We start from the raw sequence: 17,723 nt of genomic DNA, 5'->3' as shown, positions 1-17,723 counted from the left end.
CCCGGCCGCCGGGGTCGGGGCACCGCCCGGGGCCCGTCCGAGAGTCGCTCCCGCGGCGGCGGACTGCGGAGTTGTAAAGAACTCGGCGGCCGCAGTGGCCGGGCGGGGCAGGGCGCGCTCCGCCGCCGCCAAGGACACTGGAGTTTGCGAGTCCCCGCCCGCGCGGCGCCTCCCGCCCTCCCGCCGGGGCCAGCCGGACTCCCCCGGGCCGCCGAGGCGGGGCCGGGCGGCCGCCGTGCGAGAGGCGCGGCTCCCTCCCTCCTCCCCCGCCTGCCTCCCTCTCCCCTCCCTTCGCTCCCTCCTCCTCCTCCCCGCCCTCCCCCACCCCCCGCTCCTTTTTCTGCTCCCCAAGTGAGCCCGGCGCGCGAGAGGCAGGCGGGGCGGCGCGGAGCAGGCAGCCCAGCGCGCTCGCCCACCGCCCGCTCGGCGCAGCTCGCCGCGGCCGCTCTTGTCGCCGCCGCCGGCGCGTCGGAGGGAGCCCAGCATGGCCGGGCCGGGCTCGCAGCGGCGCGCGTCCCGGGGGGCCTCGGCGCTCCTCGCCGCCGCGCTTCTCTACGCAGCGCTGGGGGCCGTGGTGCGCTCGGAGCAGCAGATCCCGCTCTCCGTGTAAGTGCCGGCTCCTGCGCCGCCCGGGGAGGGGACCCGGCCGCCCGCGACCCGCCGTGCCCAAGTTTGGGCGCCTGCAGGTGCGGCCCGGCAGGACCTGCCGCGGGCGTCGGCCTCGCCTCTCGAACCTGTCTTCCAGGACGGGCGTGGGGCGGCGAGGCTGGGGTGGGATGCTCGAGCCTCCTCGCTCGGGTCGGCGAGGGAGACCTGGAGAGGTTCACCTCAAGTGACAGCTCCAACTTTGAAGCCTGTTTACCGAATCCAACTTCCACGGGCCGTTTATTTATTCCCGCTTCGCTGTCTTGCTATCTCACTTCTTTTTGGGGAGGGGGGGGGATGGGTGGGTTTCTTCCGACTAATGTTTGCCAGGTGATGCCCGGTTTGGGTGATCAAGTTCTCAGACAATTATTCACATAAAACCCGGTGATCTTTTCAGAGGGCTTGGGAGACTTTGCGCATTTTGAACTGTGTGACCCCCCGCGAGCCCCCTCCCGCGTTGCGCTCTGCAGTTTGGTGCTGGCAGTTTCTACCCAGCCGCTTTTTCCATCTTTTTTTTTTTTTCCCCCTCCAATGTTGCATCGCCCGGCTCCTTCAGCCACAGCCCCGTGTGTGCGTGCGTGTTGACTGTGACAGGGGTGTTACATTTGTTCCTGTGCCCTTTCTCCCTGTAGGGTGAAGCTCTGGGCCTCCGCTTTTGGTGGGGAGATAAAATCCATTGCTGCTAAGTACTCCGGCTCCCAGCTTCTGCAAAAGGTAAGGTTTCTGTGGTGGCAGGAAGCGATGATTTTTTCCAGCACAGAAAATGGAGGCAGATTGAGTTTTCCAAACAAACGTGAACCCCGAGCAGCATCAGTTATCAGAGGTGTCTCTGATCCCCTGGTGTCTTGGTAGTGTACCGTGCAATGATTTCTCCCTACCAACCGGTTATTTTTAGATGACACTTGATTCTAAACACAAAGAAAAGCAGGATCCTCACTGGCACTGTCCTGGCTGAGGCTCGGAAACTGAGTGTGTTTGCACGGCTTTCCTTCCAGTGTCGGTATTGCTGTTCCTGTGTGAGAGCAGATGCTTCTCTGGCCAAAAAAAACGCTAACTTCATCCAAGGGGCAGCCTCGGTGCCTGTTTTATGATATCTTTCACCTTGCCTGGCTTGGAGACTGGGGTTCAGCGTAACTGAGAAAGACGCTGCACTATTGTTTGTCATCCCTGCGGTTGTACAATCCCATTATTCCCCAATCATCTAGACCCAGGGCTGGGATGCATTACATCATTACAGATAAGGAGAATGAATGTGGTTATCTTTCCACTCAGCTGCACTGCCGGGTAATAACCTATGAGAGTAGTCCACAAACTTAAGAAATTGGTCTGCGTCCATATAATTCTGGAGAGTAATGAGAATGGAGAATTGATTATTAGGCTTTTATCAGAAACTGCATCAATTTTAATTTAAACAGGCAGCATTATGCTTAAAATTACCTTGTGAGATATATGGTCCTTTGCCCTCCCCTTCAAGAAAAAAAAAGAAAGAAAGAAAAAAAATAGGCTAGGAAGGAAAAAGTACAAGGGCTCAAGGAATTTCAAGTTAACAAATCAACAGGATCAATCCAAGTATTCTCTCAAAGATAGAAAATAAAATTGGCCTTTAGGGGATAATTCTCTGAAAATGGGTACAAACAGATTAAATTGTCAAGTTAACTTTTCAGCATTTTTAAATGTGCTTTTTGGGCCAATGTAACATATGTGTTATGTATGCTGCCTGGTAACCAAGTACGTATTTTATTTATGGCATTCAGCTTCAGAGAGTCGCGTTTTTGGGGACATTATATGAAACAGTTTGTCACATGAAATCCAAATATCGTAATAAGGCATCAGCCCACCATGGAATGAGGGAAGTTATTCTTAAAAATTGCCAATAGCCATATTCTCTGAAACTGTGGAAGGACTGTTTGCTCCACTCTGTTATTTGGGGAAGGAGTTCATTGAATTCAGGGCAGCTGATAAAAACTTGAGGCTGCGATGTGCCTTTATGGAAAATGATTTACATACCTGAGACCCACCTGTCAGTTTATAGGACTTGCCTCTTCTGCTAGTATTTGAATCTGGACCAGTCTGTATCCTGCTTTGGCATCTTGCCTGCGTGTCAGATGTTTCCTGTGAAGAGTTTTGGACTGTCGCTGCTGTCTGCATTGCATTGCTTGTGTATTTTCCTTATGCTTTTAAAGAAGAGAACATTTTTGTATAACTTTAAAGGAATATTTTTCATCTGCATGTTGTCGTTTAGTTGTAGCAACTCTGAAACTATCCCTTCAGAGCCTGTGAATGTTTTTTTCTGTTGTGCTTACATAGCTCTTATCTCACATTTTGTAGGAGCGCAGGAGATGGGCTCTCCGAAGTTAGCACACACATACACACACACACACACACACACACACAGTGCACAAAGCCCCATCAGTCATATTATTGGCTACGCTATAATAGCAAATTGGAAACAGCTAAAATGCTCCTCTTACCTTCTCATCAGCATCCTTTCTGATATTGAATTCACAAGCCTAGCTTTGCTTTTGCCCTGTTTGCAGCTTGACAATTGTGTAATTATTTCCAGCTGTTTATGGCTTTGTTGTCGTTCCTTGCTGTTGCCTGGCATTTCGTAATCTGATGCTAGGGGAAGGTGGAGTGTTGCTCTGCATTTGGTTCTGGGGTGGATACCTGCTCTTCTTGCATTTCCAAAGCAGTCTTCTGCCCAGGAGTCCTGAGGCACTTATGGCTTTGGCTTGATAGGCAAGGACTTCCATGACTGATGGGCAGGACATGTCAGGCAACTTGGGGAGTAGTTTTGCAGGTACCTTTTGGCCATCTTGGTCCATTGACTCCAAATATGATGGATTTTTTTTTTAATTAGCAAAAAACATTGATTTAGATAGTTCAGAGTAGAAGAAAGTATAAGAAATGATCTAAGGTGCTCAGAGTGCGGGAAGCTTAACATCATTTGGAAAAGCAAGGAGACTCTTGCCTTTCCCTCGCTTATTTTCAAGTTTCTGACCATTTGCCTGAAGAGATACTCCTCTAAGTCAAAACTCTGTGCATCTTTCCATCACATCGCTGCATCCTTAACAATCCAGAGACTTTGAAAGTGAGTTAAAAAGAAAACACTTGGCTGAAAAACGAAGTTAACACTGTATTGAGGGGACTCAAAGGTGATGATACCATGTTGCATAACAGACTGTAATTACACTTTTAAGGCACGGACATTTAAATTTGATTTTCAGTGAAGTAGGCATACTGTATACCACTGTATAATTTTACATATTCTATGTAGTTTCTTTAGTTAACACTTCATTGTGTTGTGAATTAATATAGTATGTCCATTTTTAGAATGGGGGTTTAGTAATTTCTGCACTAAGGCAAAAACTTTACAAAACAGCTATTGTGACTATGAGTTAAATAACAATTGACCATTTATTTTAAGGTGTTTGGAGACTGGGAAAACTGCCATTTTGGTAAGGTTTTTTATGAGCTCATATAATTTGAGTGGTAGAATTATCGCCAACTTCATCAACATAAATACGAGTGCTTAACAATGTACCTCACTGTCATGGCTTCAAAAAGGAGAGTATTGCCCCAATTGTTTCTATGTTTCATACCATGGCTTTTGCTACTTTACCTTATGACAATATGTTAGGTATTCTCTGCCAGACTCCCCCACCCCTTTTTTTTCCCTCCTTTTTGTCTTTGCTGAGCACAGGAATAGGAACCTATTCGTTTCTTTAAAAAAGGATATTTGAATTTGTAGAATGCCATTGTCGTGCATTAGCAAAGTGGTATGTTTTGGGATGGTGTGGAAGAACCTGAGACTTGTACGTTGGACTCAGAGTTAATCTTGAAAGGTTGTTCCAGAACAACGGCCCCGAAAGGGACGCTCTGGTGAGCTGCTGTGTGTCTGTCTCCCGCCTTCCTCGGCCGGCAGATACTGCAGAGCTTTAAATTGACTTCAACTTTTAATTAACTTTCCTATTTGACATATCCATGCCAGTATCCAGCTGCCTCTATCTTGCTTCATTTTCCTCAGAGAATGCACATTGTTTGGGTTCTTTTGCAGAGGCATAGTTTTACTACCTCTCTATTTTGGGATTCAGTGTCCAGCGTTCGGGTAGGTCCCGTGGCCTAAGCTGTTAAACTCATGGGCTCCACACCCCAAACGCTCACAGTAAAAGGTATAAAAGTGTGGTGATTCTCATTTCCATCCTCCTTAGGAAGACTCTGGCAGAAGCTGGGTTTTTTCATTCAGTTTAGTACCGCATTCAGAGATTGTGTGTTTTGGGGGGACGAAGGGTTCCAATGACATTTTCCAGCATCGGGATGATAAATACACAGTGGAAATACAGGTTCTGTGGTCCTGTGTGTCTCTGCCATTAATGCAAGGAAAATAATGGACCTTTACCTTGGATGCCTCATGCAACATTTACCAAACATGCATTTCTTGGAATGCACAGCCAGGTTTTTGCGTTATCAACTATTTATTGAGAGGGCAGCTTTCATACATAAACGTGCTGTCTCTTTCCACAAGACAGAGTCAGCAAAGTAAAAGGTTGGTTCTTTAACCCATTTTGATAATTATGACTTTTCATCAATGTGGAAATCGATGGACTTTTAAATAATTAAATAGGAGTATTCACTTATCAGGAACAGTGCTGTGCTGCCCTAGGAAGCCTGATAGTCTACAGATCGCTTTTCTAGGGGAGGTGCTCCTTCGCCGCCGAACATTTTTGTTGAGTAAACACGGTTTTTTGTCATTCTGCAAGATTAATGCATTCAGCCCACACCGCCAATGGCCAAGGCTTTACTTCACAGCACCACTTCAATTACTGGACTTTTCTCTGGCAGCTTATTTTTAAAAGTCTTGAAATCTCAGAAATGACAGTTTTCAGTGTTTCGGGACAGTTTATTGGTCTCATTATCACAGTCAGCAGCACATTAGCAGGACAGGGCGAACCAGCTGGAATTCAGTGATGCATCTTACCCTTATACGTATCTAACTGCATTTGTAAACTCACACCCAGCGCCTCTCGGACCCGATGAAGTCCTTTTTGTGTGGCTTCACTAAATTTTTGTCTGAGCTCCTTTTGTTCATGTCTTTTTCCTTTTCCCAAAATTTCTTTGCTGCCGGATATATTTCTGCTTTGCTTTTTTCTCTCATTGGGAGCTGCTGCAGCCTCTGTTGCTCGATTTACAGATGCTAGTCAAAATTAAGGGGAATGAAAATAGAGACATTGTTTTCCTGTCGGAGGCAAACTCAGATGTTTATTTCAATGTGGTTATAATTTTGATCAATTACTATGGGGAATCTCATGCTGGCTTTTTATTTCATTTTGTGTTTTATCTTATTCTAATACCAGTGTGCTTTGAGGCACACACACGAGTACCCAATCACCTAATAATTATGAAATCTGTCGCGCGTGTGCAAGCGCAATTAATGTTTCCATTTCGTGTTGAGGACCTAGCCGTGTACGGGGATGAACCAAAGTAAAAGAAAGGTGGAATCCTTACCCCAAGCACCTGTGGTCCCGCCGGGGGGTTGAACAGTCCTGCAGGCTAAGGACATATTCACAGAAGTGCACGTTTGAGGTTTGAGCCCTTTTCCAGTCTTGGATGGCTCCTCAGTTTGGGGCGGGGGGGGCGGTACTTACCCTTGTGCCCATCAATACATGACTTGGTGTGTTGAGCTTCCTTAAAGAAGGGTACATTCTCTCCAGGATCTTTTTTTGTCCGGTGTGTCACTCATCCAGATTTACCATTGTAGATGCCAACAAATAGGCTTTTTCTTTATCCACGTTCACGTCTGTCAAGGGTCCCCCATCTTCTGCAGTCACGGTGTTTTACTGAAATTGCCTCGTTTGCTGAGACCCAGAGCATCTTCTAGACAGAGGCTTTGAGCAGATTGTGTGTTCCCCAGGACACTGGGATCTGACTGGGAGGTTTGCTGTGGCTGAGACTGAGAAAAAAAAAAAAAAAAAAGAAACAGGTGTTGTCAATGCCAGCCTCTGGATTAACCTATGAGATCCTTTTAATGAAGTTTTTATACAAGAGACATAATGTCTCTGTGTTTTCTGTCAAGTGAGTGCAGTCCTGCTATTGTATATCATTCAAAAAGTGAAAAAGTTCCTCATGTCAGGCTTCTGGAAACATTGATCTTTATCAGCCCTCTTTGGTCCATGAAACAAAAGTTAGCCTCTCCTTCAAGGGAGGGAAAGGATATAGAGGGAGAGGAGGGTTGCTTGATCTCCTTCGATTTTCCTGAGTATTTAGTGACCAGAAGATTGAGGTTGTTGTTCCTGAAATGTCAAGCCAGGCTCAAAGACCCTTCCGTGACACAGTCCTCTGCCTGGCCATGGCTCCCCCTCGACAGAGTAGGCGTCTGCATAGCTGCTGTATTTTCAGGAGATTTGCGTGTGCATAGCCAGCATGTCTGCTTTTCAGAAGAAAGTTATTTTACCGACACAGCTTTGAAAAGAGTCCAGTGCGTTTTCAATAAATGGTAAACATTTCAATTTCCATTTGCTTTGAACAACACTCATTGGGTGTTCATTCCAAGGCTGTTTAAATAAGGCATTAAATTTATAAGGTGTATTAAATTTGTATGTTACATAGCTTCCTGGTGACCTCAAATCAAGATTATGAAAATAGCTCCGAAGCCAAACTAGTAATGGGCATTTCAAGGCCATATTGGAAAGGAGAGCATTATCTCTTGACAAGAAATAGATGGCTATTTCTTCACTTTGCGTGCTTCAGAGTGTTTATCTTGGCACTTGATATTGGAAAACAGTACCCTCCCAAGGTTAAAAGAGCTGTTATCCATGTAAATGATGGGGACAGGGAAGCTGGGCAGGGCCACGAGTGGCTGTGGGTTCACAGAGCAGACCTCTGGTTATGCATTTTAGGAGAAGTGACCGCCCCCTGATATCAGAGCGCGCACGTGTTATTACCATCGTACTTATTAACTGCGTGCACGGGTGCGTATGCTCGTAGAAACAGATGCTGCTCATCACAGAATCTGCCAGATGCCGCCTTCTGATGGAGAAGACGGTGCTTGTCCTCTTGGGCTTCTGGAGAGCGTGGCTTGAGGGACCCAACCAGGTCTGCTGGGACAGGACCGGTCCACCGGGCACCTGAGATCCTACAGACAGTTGGAAGCTGAGGATCTGCTGGGACCAGGACCAGCTCCGTAATTGGCAGGGCCCTGTGAGTGAGGAGAGTATGGGACTCTTTGTTCAAAAACGATGAACAATGTGAAGATGAGGACAGCAGAGCATTAAAGCACAGGGCCTGTCGGCCCCGGGCAAAGTCCCCTATGGGGCTGCCCATCCTCATTTTGGCTTTCCCCTGCCGAGGGCGGGGTTTGTCCTCTCGGCCTGCTGGAACGTTCAGGCCACACTCAGTCTAGGAGGCATCCTTTGCTCCTCTTTGTTCATCGTCATAGTAGGTGGAGAGCTTGGAGCATTTTCAGAGACGCACATCTTTGGAGATGTGGCATTGTTAAAGGAGAGGTCATTGGCCTAGGAGCTGTGGCATCTACGTTTTTATCTTTTCTGTAGGTGTTTCCTGAGTGGCTTTGGGAAAATTGCTTAATCTCTTAGTAAAAATAGGTGGCCTTCACTCATTCACTCTGGTTCCTACATTCCAGGTACCGTGATAAGGATTTTATGTGTGCCATCCCATTATATTCTCCCAACAACCTAATTAGTCAGGGACGACCACCCACAACCACCCCCCCCCCCGCCCCTTTTACAGATTTGGAAGTTGAGACTCCCAGAAGTTAAGCAGCCGTTCCAAGGGGACTGAGTCTGTTTACGCGGCCACCGTGTTGCAGTGTCCCCTCCTCTCTGTGTGATCTTTTCTGGCCTCCGTTCCTGTTTGAGAGAAGTGTGCTTAATACCTGTGTTTCTCTAGCTCACGGGTATTTGGGAGGATTCAGTGAGGCAGCAGCTGAGAGGTTCCTTCAGAAGCTGAAAGCCTGAGCTAACAGCAGAGAAGACAGGTGTGGAGTCGGAGGGACTTGGATTAGAGTCCCAGATCTGCCATTCCCTACCCGGGTTGTCTTGTTTGTTTGACATTTCTGAACCTCGCCTGTGAAAGGAGACCAATACCTTCTACCTTGGAGGCTGTGATGAAGATGAAATGAAATAATGTACAAAAAGCACTTAGCATGGGGCCTGGCACCTGAAAGCCTCCTGCCAGGGAGTTGCCGAGGTCATTACTGGCTGCATGATACAGCTAGAAGGTTTTTAGTTAACCTTCGCTGAGCACCTGTGGGCACCGGCTGCATAGAACTGTGTGACCGCGCGAATGAGCAAAGGCACGGATGGGTGGGTGCGTTGGCAGCTGGTCCCACCAGGCACCTGACAGGAGGGAGCTTGTGGACCCAAGTGGGAGGAGGCAGTATGGACACAACCTCTGCTCAGACATTCCCCTCTCCTCCTTGAGGTCAGCTCTCTGGTCCCTGAGGGTCAGGAGAAGAACCCCTCCCATGAGGAATCAGGCTGGAAACACTACGTCCGGGTACCCCTGTTCCCTCCTGCCTGACTCTGCCCTGCCGTGGGGGTGGTGGGTCAGGCTGCAGAGTGGCTGGGTGTGCCGCCAGGTTCCCAGTGCGGCTGGAGCCGCGGGAGAGCACAGGCATCCAGCGAGCCCCCTGCTGTGGGGGTGCATCCAGGAGCCAGCCCCGGGCACTCATGAATCCAGGTGCCCCCTTGGACAGCATTCCAGGTATTTCCTCCCATGAATATCCCATCTGCTGGATTTCTCCCACTGACTTCCCAGGGAGGGGGGGGGGTGTCTTGGGGTTGGTCCTGGAGACCAGCAGGAGACAGGGCATCTCACTGCGTGGGGAGAGGGAGTTCTTTCCTCCAGCACGGATAGGGCAGTGCAGTGGTGCATGGGGACTGCCATCTGCCCCCAAGTCTCAGGAGGCACTGAAGGGCATCCTGTGTCCCTTGGCCCTTCTCACTGGCCCTGCCTGCCTCTGCTTCAAGGCTTGCTTGGCACATTCTGTTGTGTTTGGCTTGGGAGCATCTGCAGTTCTCTGCCGATCTCCTTGAAGATGTTGAAGGAGTGACATGGGCTACCCTTGTTGGTGGCAAACATAGGCACCAGTACTTGGAAATCATGCTGGGGGTGGGGTGCTAGTGTAGCTGCACACATTAGGAACATTGTTTATGTATGAAGCCGTTATAATCAGCGGTGAAAGTCAGTAAGAAGTCAGGAATGAAAGGAGACATGTAAATCTGTGCTGGTACCACTTGGGCCGGGTAGTTTAGAAAAGTGCCCAAGAACCGTCTGTGCGCAGGAATGTTACAGAACATCAGAGTCTGACTGTACCGGCAGCTTCTTAAAATCTACCAAGGTCATAACCAGCTTAGGTAAACAGATGGTTGATGGGGGCTGGATAGGAAGGAAATGGACTTTTTTCTTTCGGTGTTCAGTATGAGCTAAGCATTCTTCGTAGGAAAGTAGATCACGTTAGGCATCTGATGTGGTCCTTGGTTCTCTCTGGAGGTGGCCCCCATTACCTACCTCTCGCAGGGAGCTCTTGCGGCTCAGGGAGATGGCGCAGCTGGCCACGTCGTGGGGCTGGGACTCACACTGGCTTGTTTCGACCCCCCCAGAGCCTGGGAGTATCCTTTAATAGGACAGACCACCTGTGTGGTCTGATCCCACCTGAGCTCGGTCTTCAGTGGGATCTGCAGGACTGCAGCAGGCAGGGAAGGGCTGGGTAGTCTGGGGTTCCCAGAACCCTCGCCTCTTCCTTTCCCCCCAGACATGTTTCCTCAGGTGGGGTATCGGGATGTGTACTTTATGGGCAGCGAGGCTAGGAAGGACTCTAAACTCCGGTGCGGGCTTGTGCCTGCGGGGGGACAAAAAAATGGTCCCTAGAGGAGAGCGGGCGGCGTTGGCTGGTCCGGCCCCGGCTGGTGGGGGTGAGGGGGCAGTATGGGGCGGGCACCTTCACCCCTCTTCTCAGCCTGGAGGGCGGAGCTGCCAGGGAGAGAACAGTCTGGTGGGATCCCCAGGCAGGATGCTGTCTCAGCTAGGATGAGAGGGTTCAGCCGTCCATGAAACAATGGGCAGTATTTCCCTTCATGTTTTCCCTGAAAAGTCAAACCTGCTCTTCCTCTGTTTGCTCAGGTCTCTCACTATGGCAAATACGGTGTCATACGCTTCAGGATTTGACATCTTTTCCCAAGACTTTCACATTTTGCATGAAAATAGAATGAAAGGTGTGATCTGGCCTGTTGGAATCCCCCCCCCCCCCCAGTCTAGACCTTCCCGTGATGTAAACTTGACCCTGCATTTCCTTCTTGATAGAGGCTAACTCTTGGCTCCCAGGAGGGAATGAAGTGTCTGGTTTTAGAAAAATCTAGATTTCTTTTCTTTTTTTTTTTTTTTTAACATTTTATTTATTTATTTGACAGAGATCACAAGTAGAGAGGCAGGCAGAGAGAGAGGGGGAAGCAGGCTCCCCACTGAGCAGGGAGCCCGATGTGGGGCTTAATCCCAGGACCCTGAGGCCATGACCTGAGCTAAAGGCAGGCGCCTCCCAGGCGCCCCCCAAAATCTAGATTTCTATTACAGGGAATGTGCACAGCTGAAGAGAGATTTTTAAAAAGAGCATGGGCCTTGGAGGTGAAGTCTGCTCTGCCAGTCACTGTTTCTACCTCCCTAGGGCTTGGTTTGCTCATCGGCAAACTAGAACTACTAATAAAAGCACCTGTGTTATAGGGCATCGGGGAGCGTTAAGTGATATAACCCATATGAAATAGTTTAGAACAATATGTGGCACATGGGAAGCCTTACTTCTCTGGCTACCCTCTCATTTATGGTGTCCAACTTCATTTTTAATGAAGAGCAAAAGAGACTCTTGGAATTTTAGTCACTTAGACCACATGATGGGTTCATAAAATAGAGACAATGAATGGCACACTCATTTAACGTTGACAAAGGCACGATGGCAAACAAAAGCATTCATGTTTTCCCCAAGGAGGTGGGTTTCTCTTGCTTTCTTTCCCAAATTCTTCTAATCTGGTCCCTTGTACGGTAAAGGTGGGCAGTTTGGGGATTCAAGTTCGTTCTTGCTATAATATTGTGAGGTAATTTGCAAAGCAAGGGGAGAGTCGGAAACACCGGGTGGGGTTTTGGGTCTTTGTACCTGCACCACCAGTAATGCCTTTCCTATTGTGCTTTGTTGAGGCAGAGGCGGAAAAATGTTGTAAAAAGAACAATGGGTGTGGGAGGCGATAAATCCATGAGAAGTAGGTAATCTTTGGCCACAAGTCATAACATACAGCTTTACTCTTTGCTTCCTACCACTTTCCAATATCTGTGAAATTTCTGTGAACACAACATGATCACGTCGTGTATCAGCAGCTCAATGGGCAAGGGTTTTGCCTCACTGACAGTCCTTTGGCTTCTCAGATGCTAATGCTGAAGGCTGAGTGTTCTTCTTGGTTTTGGCCTGTGCCCCTCAGAAGGCTGTTCATTTGCAAATCAGCACAGAGGACCCTGTTTAAGGGAATCGCCTCAGACAACCAGTAAAAGAGTGTGTGTGTGTGTGTGTGTGTGTTTTAATATACATGCGCTGTTTCCTTTTGTAAATAAAAACTGAGGTCTGCTTTAAAATCCCAAGGTCTGTGGCCAAGTTTGAGATTTTCAGAGCATCAGGATCATCTGATGGTCACCCTGAAACTTCTTTCCTGTGTAATCCTCTCAGGAAAAGGGCTCACAGCTCACTAATCTTTTGAAAAAAGCCAACAGTATACCTTTCCCAGGACAGGCATTTTAGAATTATGGAGCCATAGCTGGATTTTCTACTTAAATAGCAAGATTTTCATGTTGGTTTTTTTGTTTCTGTTTTTTGGTTTTTGTTTTTGCATGAAACAAATGTCCTAGGAATGTTAGGAAAAATATATAGACTTAGAAATCAGGGGATTATTGATCTTCAAAAGTTTACTTTTAAGGCAGGCGGTTGGTCTCGGGAAGGCAGAAACGTGTAGGGGAAGGTTAGGATTTGACTCAGGCTAATTCACATTTGAATCCAGGGCTACCCTGAGAAGTTAGTTGTGAAACCTCACAGTTTCTATCTGCCAAATGGACACGATGATAAGAACTTCTAGGCTGGAGCTGAGAAGTCCAAATGAAGAGATGGACGTAGGATACTTAGCAATCAGTGGCTCACGGGAAGTGTTTAGAAAAGGTGGACTTGGGGTGCCTGGGTGGCTCAGTTGGTTAAGCAACTGCCTTCAGCTCTGGTCATGATCCCAGAGTCCTGGGATCGAGCCCCGCGTCGGGCTCTCTGCTCAGCGAGAGGCATGCTTCTCCCTCTCCCACTCCCTCTGCTTGTGTTCTCTCTCTCACTGTCTCTCTCTCTCTGTCAAATAAATAAATAAAATCTTTAAAAAAAAAAAAAAAAGGTAGGCTCCAGCCGTCATTCCTCAGGAGCTGTTCCCGCATCCTGGTCTTGTTGGCTGCTGCAGAGAGCCGTCCGTCTGCTGTGGGGAGAGCTAACATCAGGCCACTTGGAGGCCTTCTCTGGAGACCTCCATTAAAGCTGCCCAGCACTGAGCCCCACAAAGGCGTCGTGGACAGTCATTGTAACGATGCAGGTGCTTGGTGTGTTGTGCTGTGTTTTATTTGTATTCTTTAAGTCCTCATAATCACTCCTGAGGTCAGTTCTGTCATCCCCTCCATTTTAGACAGACTGAAACCAAAACAGAGGATATAGATTTGCCCAAGGTTACCCAGCTCCAAGTGGCAAAGGCAGGCTTGGAGCCTGGGTCTTGAGCGTCCTGTTCATGTGCCTGGGCTGGGGCTCCTGGTATTTCCAGAACCAGCATGTTTTGGGCAGGACTGGTGATAGAAACTTCTTCTTCATCCTTAATCCTTTCCCCTCTGGAATTCTTTGTCTTATTTGGATTCATTGTCATTTACTTTTATAATACAGAATTAGGGGCACCTGGATGGCTCAGTGTGTTAAAGCCTCTGCCTTCGGCTCAAGTTATAAGCTCAGGGTCCTGGGATTGAGCCCTGCATTGGGCTCCCTGCTCAGCAGGGAGCTTGCTTCCCTTCCTCTCTCTCTGCCTGCCTCTCTGCCTCCTTGTGATCTCTGTCTGTCAAATAAAAAAATTCTTTTTATAATACAGAATTAAGGGGGGGGGGCAATGATGAGGGGCGGGCCCAGTAACCCTTTTAGCTTTCTACAGTTTTCTCTTTTATTATAATAACACGACGCTGCTGGTCTTTGGTTCCTTTGAGGGTCAGCCAGCCCTCTCCACATCAGCCCTGAATCTTAAGAAGCCTTTCTGAGAACCTCATTGAATTTGGTTCAGTTTCTCTTTTTGTATTCCCCATGATGGTAACGGGGGGTCATGGGGAGGACCCTGGTCCAAGATGGATCTGGCTGGAGACCCAGTTGTCTTCCTTAGCTTTACTTCTGGGCCTCAGGTTCCTTACCTGTAAAATGGAGTCATGGGGAGGATTAGCTGTGTCAGCCTGTGACGGTCTTCATGCCCCATAAATTTCGGCTCCTTGGTTTTTGATATGCTCATTCTTTGTTTCTCTTCCCTGGGTGTTTGTTGGTGCTTATTTTTTATCTTTTTTTTTTTTTTTTTTCAAGGAAGAAACACAGTTCTGTTTTTCTGCTTGATTGACAGCCAGCTTGAAGGCCACAGCCCTTGGACCCACTAGGGTCAGTTTTATTTTGCATGCAATGAGTCTGGCAGATCTCTTCATGCCCCTGGCAGTCCTGGGGATCCGTGATATCCTGAGGACCCCTTATCTCTTTCTGTGTGGGGTGTCAGGAAGGAGACACCCTTAAATTCTCCAAGGGCAGACTTGCTTTTTCTGACTGGAGAGGTTCCTCCCTTGACACTTGGAACAGAGCCACCTTTGGGTGGGCTTCAGTGGTCCTTTGTGGGATGTACAGATTAAAACGAAGGAGGAACTTTGCTGTATCTTTTTTCCTGGTGCTCCTGTGCTGGTGATCAGAGTAAGAACAGTGTGGCGTACCGGCCAAGAACGAGGTCCTTCACATCTCTTTCTGCACTTACTGTCTAGCACTGGGTTTTATGAATCCCTGGAATCAGGCGCCGATGCCTGCGGGCTGCAGCAATCCGGCTCTGAAGCCCTGCGGGTGGGTCCCTCGCCCACAACCCTCTTGGTGCCCACAGGGACAGCCAAACATCTGAGCCAGCTGGTCCTTACCCTTCTAGCCAGCCAACCCCCCCTCCCCCAGGGAGCATCCCGGCAGCATCCCCAACACACGACCGAGTCTCTCCCAGAAGCCTCCCAGCCGGGCGGAGGGGTCCCGGCACCTCCGCGGCGCGGAGTGCAGCTGCTGTGGTGGGAGCACCGCAGTGTCGCGCGGGAGCACCGCAGTGCCGCGCGGGTGCACGAGGAGCACCAAGCGAGACTGATGGGGCCTCCGCCGCAGCCGCCACCATCAACCTGGGGGAGGCAACTCGGCAGAGGCAATTAGGGAGCTGCTACAGCTAATTCCATGAAGTGCTCGGATGCCACATTCCCAGTGACATCAGGGAGAGATGAGAATTTTAATTTCTATCCCTTTCACCACCTCCGAGGCCCCGCTGGCGTGGGGATGCCACATAGCGTTTGCTGGGCTTGATTTCACCTTCTCTGTGCAGCTTGCTGTATTTTGTATTTGTCTGTTTATTCTTTATGTCCCCGGGATGGGTCTGTGCGTGTGCACTGAGGGCTGTCCGCTGCGGGCCTCCGTGCCAAACTGCAGCATCCACGGGGCACTGTTCCCGCTCCTGGACAACGTCCTGGCTGCAGCTAGCAAGGCTGGTTCCCCCACCTCCACGGAGCAGGAAACTGTGCAGGAGGCCATACAGCCAGTGGGGGAGGGGGGCTTTTTGCATTTGCTTTTTTGTCCTGTAGGTGCAGTTGTCTGCCTTCTTCCCCAGGCCTGGCCCGTGGATATGCGGAAAGCTCGCACCAAGCACAGCTCCTCTGAGATGAGGGGAGCAGCTGGTTGGGAAGTGGGAATTAAATGATGTGGCTTTAATGGGGGGCAGTTTTGCCGGAAGACGTTCAGCTCCAGCCCCACTAGCCCTAGTATCAGGCCCAAGAGTATTGCATTGGGAGGCTCACGGAGGAGTCTCTGTCCAGCTCCTGCTCGAATGTCCCTCTGCGGAGGCTGCGAGGCTTCCTCGGATGGGCTTTGCTCCACGTAGCCCCACAGTGACCATAATCTGATACCTGCTTTCTCCCTTCCTGCTGAGCCTGACCGCTCAGAGGGGAGGGAGAGGGCCTCCACCTGGGGCAGATCTTGGGAACCCAGGCCCTCTAGCTCTGGGTGCTGGGGCCTGGAGGCATGTCCCGTGGCACCGTGGATCAGGAACGGGCCAGGCCGGGAGTACGGGCCATTTTGACTGCCAGCTCCTGCATTCATGAGGGCATTGAGACTGCAGAGGGAAGGAAAGCTCTGCGTCCCATAGTGGGCTTCTTAGAGGAGAGGGAGCGAGAACCGCTAGCCCCAGGCTGCCCCGGACTTGTCTTAGCTCCCCTGCTGGACCCCACAGGAACCTTGCTTTCTGCAGCCTGTCCTCCAGTCCAGCCACACTGAAGCCTGAGTTTCACCTGGTGAAAATGTTCCCCAACGTGTCTGTGTTAAACGATTTTATTTTTTAATTTATTTTGAGCAAGAGACTGTGCACAGTGCACGTGCATGAGTTGGGGGAGGGGCAGAGAGAGAGAGAGAGAGAGAGTGAGTGGAGTCCACAGGAGGCTCAATCTCAGGACCCCGAGATCATGACCTGAGCCGAAATCAAGAGTCAGACACTTAACCCACTGTACCATCCAGGCGCCCCAATGTGTCTGTTTTTAACAGCCAGAATATTTTGTCCCAGTGCGTCTTGGGGAATAGTCCCCTTATTAGCATGATCTACGTTGAGTTGCAGGGAGCAGGAGACAGAACAATTAGTCAACAAGTTGTTGACTAATTTATTCAACATTGAGAAGCCTGTCTGGAAACCCGAGGCCTCATCCTTCTCCTTTTTCCACAACAGAGGTGCACATGACCGACTGCTTCATTTTGGGTAGAACACCATGGTTTGGGAAAATCTTCAGCTGTCTTAACAGACCCACGAGAACACATTTGCTTTTGACCAAATGTTGGAAATGTTTTCTTCCTTCCCTCACTCTCTTCCTGCCTCAACAAACACCCATGGAACACGCAGGGCCGCATGTGGGCTGTGTCAGGTGCCCAAATCCCCTTGCTGGTGTGACCACCTTCAGTGACATCACCCTGAATGCTTTGGTGACAGCACATGCTCACACTCCCCAAGCATGTCAGGCCGTGTCACGCCTCTGTGCCTCGGGCCATGCCAGTCCCGCTGTCCACACTGCTGACCCGGTTGCCCTTGGCTGACTGCTGAGCTCTGCCTCTCCTGGATGTCAGACTGTTGCCTGCTGAAGTATCACCTGGGGGCCTTCTGCAATGCGTTCTTTCAGGGTCGCCCCCCAGGTGATTCAGACCCCGTAAGTCTGGCGCAGGACCTGTGCACCTGCTTCCTAACAAACATCTTAGGTCATTCTGATGCCGGTGGTCCAGGGATCATGCTTGGAGAAACACTGCTTGTATCCCAGCTCTGGGAAGGCTTCTGGATTCCCCTAAAGAGACCGAATTATTCCCTTTCTTTCCCACCGAGAGGAAAGGTGCAGATCTTCTTGCCGTAGTTTGCTTAGGTATCTGCGTGCATAAAGTCTGTGCTGGCCTGGGCCAGAGGCTGTGGCTGCTCAGTTCCCAAACCCAGCTTCCTCAGTGTGGATGGCATGAATGGAGATTTTCTCTGCAGTAGGACTGGGGGCTTTGGAACAAGTCAGGCATTTTATCTTTTAAGTGAGAAGGTACCCAGGAGCATGTCTGATTGTTGAAGCAGTTTATTTAGAAATCACTAAGCAGAGTTGAAGAGGCCATTCTCCAATTTGTAAGATGGAGAGAAATTTGTTGATCTGTCATCAATGGCTTTTCTTCCTACCAAATAGGTTAGTGGGACCTTTAACAAAAAATTGTTTGGTGAACATCAGTATGAAAGATGCCATCTGCT

The 17,723-nt window shown here is 49.3% G+C and overlaps 1 protein-coding gene across 1 annotated transcript in view; it reads left to right on the top strand.

The window, feature by feature from the left end:
* Positions 1-260: 260 nt before the first annotated feature.
* CACNA2D3 (calcium voltage-gated channel auxiliary subunit alpha2delta 3) overlaps positions 261-17,723 on the top strand; it is a 477,844-nt gene continuing 460,381 nt past the window's right edge. Inside the window, exons 1-2 of the mRNA XM_082725822.1 lie at positions 261-606; positions 1,278-1,359. Coding sequence (XP_082581948.1) covers positions 485-606; positions 1,278-1,359 — 204 coding nt within the window. The 5' untranslated portion in view covers positions 261-484. The remainder of the gene's footprint in view (positions 607-1,277; positions 1,360-17,723) is intronic.

The sequence above is a fragment of the Mustela nivalis genome, assembly GCF_964662115.1.
Source record: "Mustela nivalis genome assembly, chromosome: 1".
NCBI classification, from domain to species: domain Eukaryota; kingdom Metazoa; phylum Chordata; class Mammalia; order Carnivora; family Mustelidae; genus Mustela; species Mustela nivalis.
The sequence above is the reverse complement of the archived record's forward strand: the minus strand, read 5'-3'. Positions and strand labels throughout refer to the sequence as shown.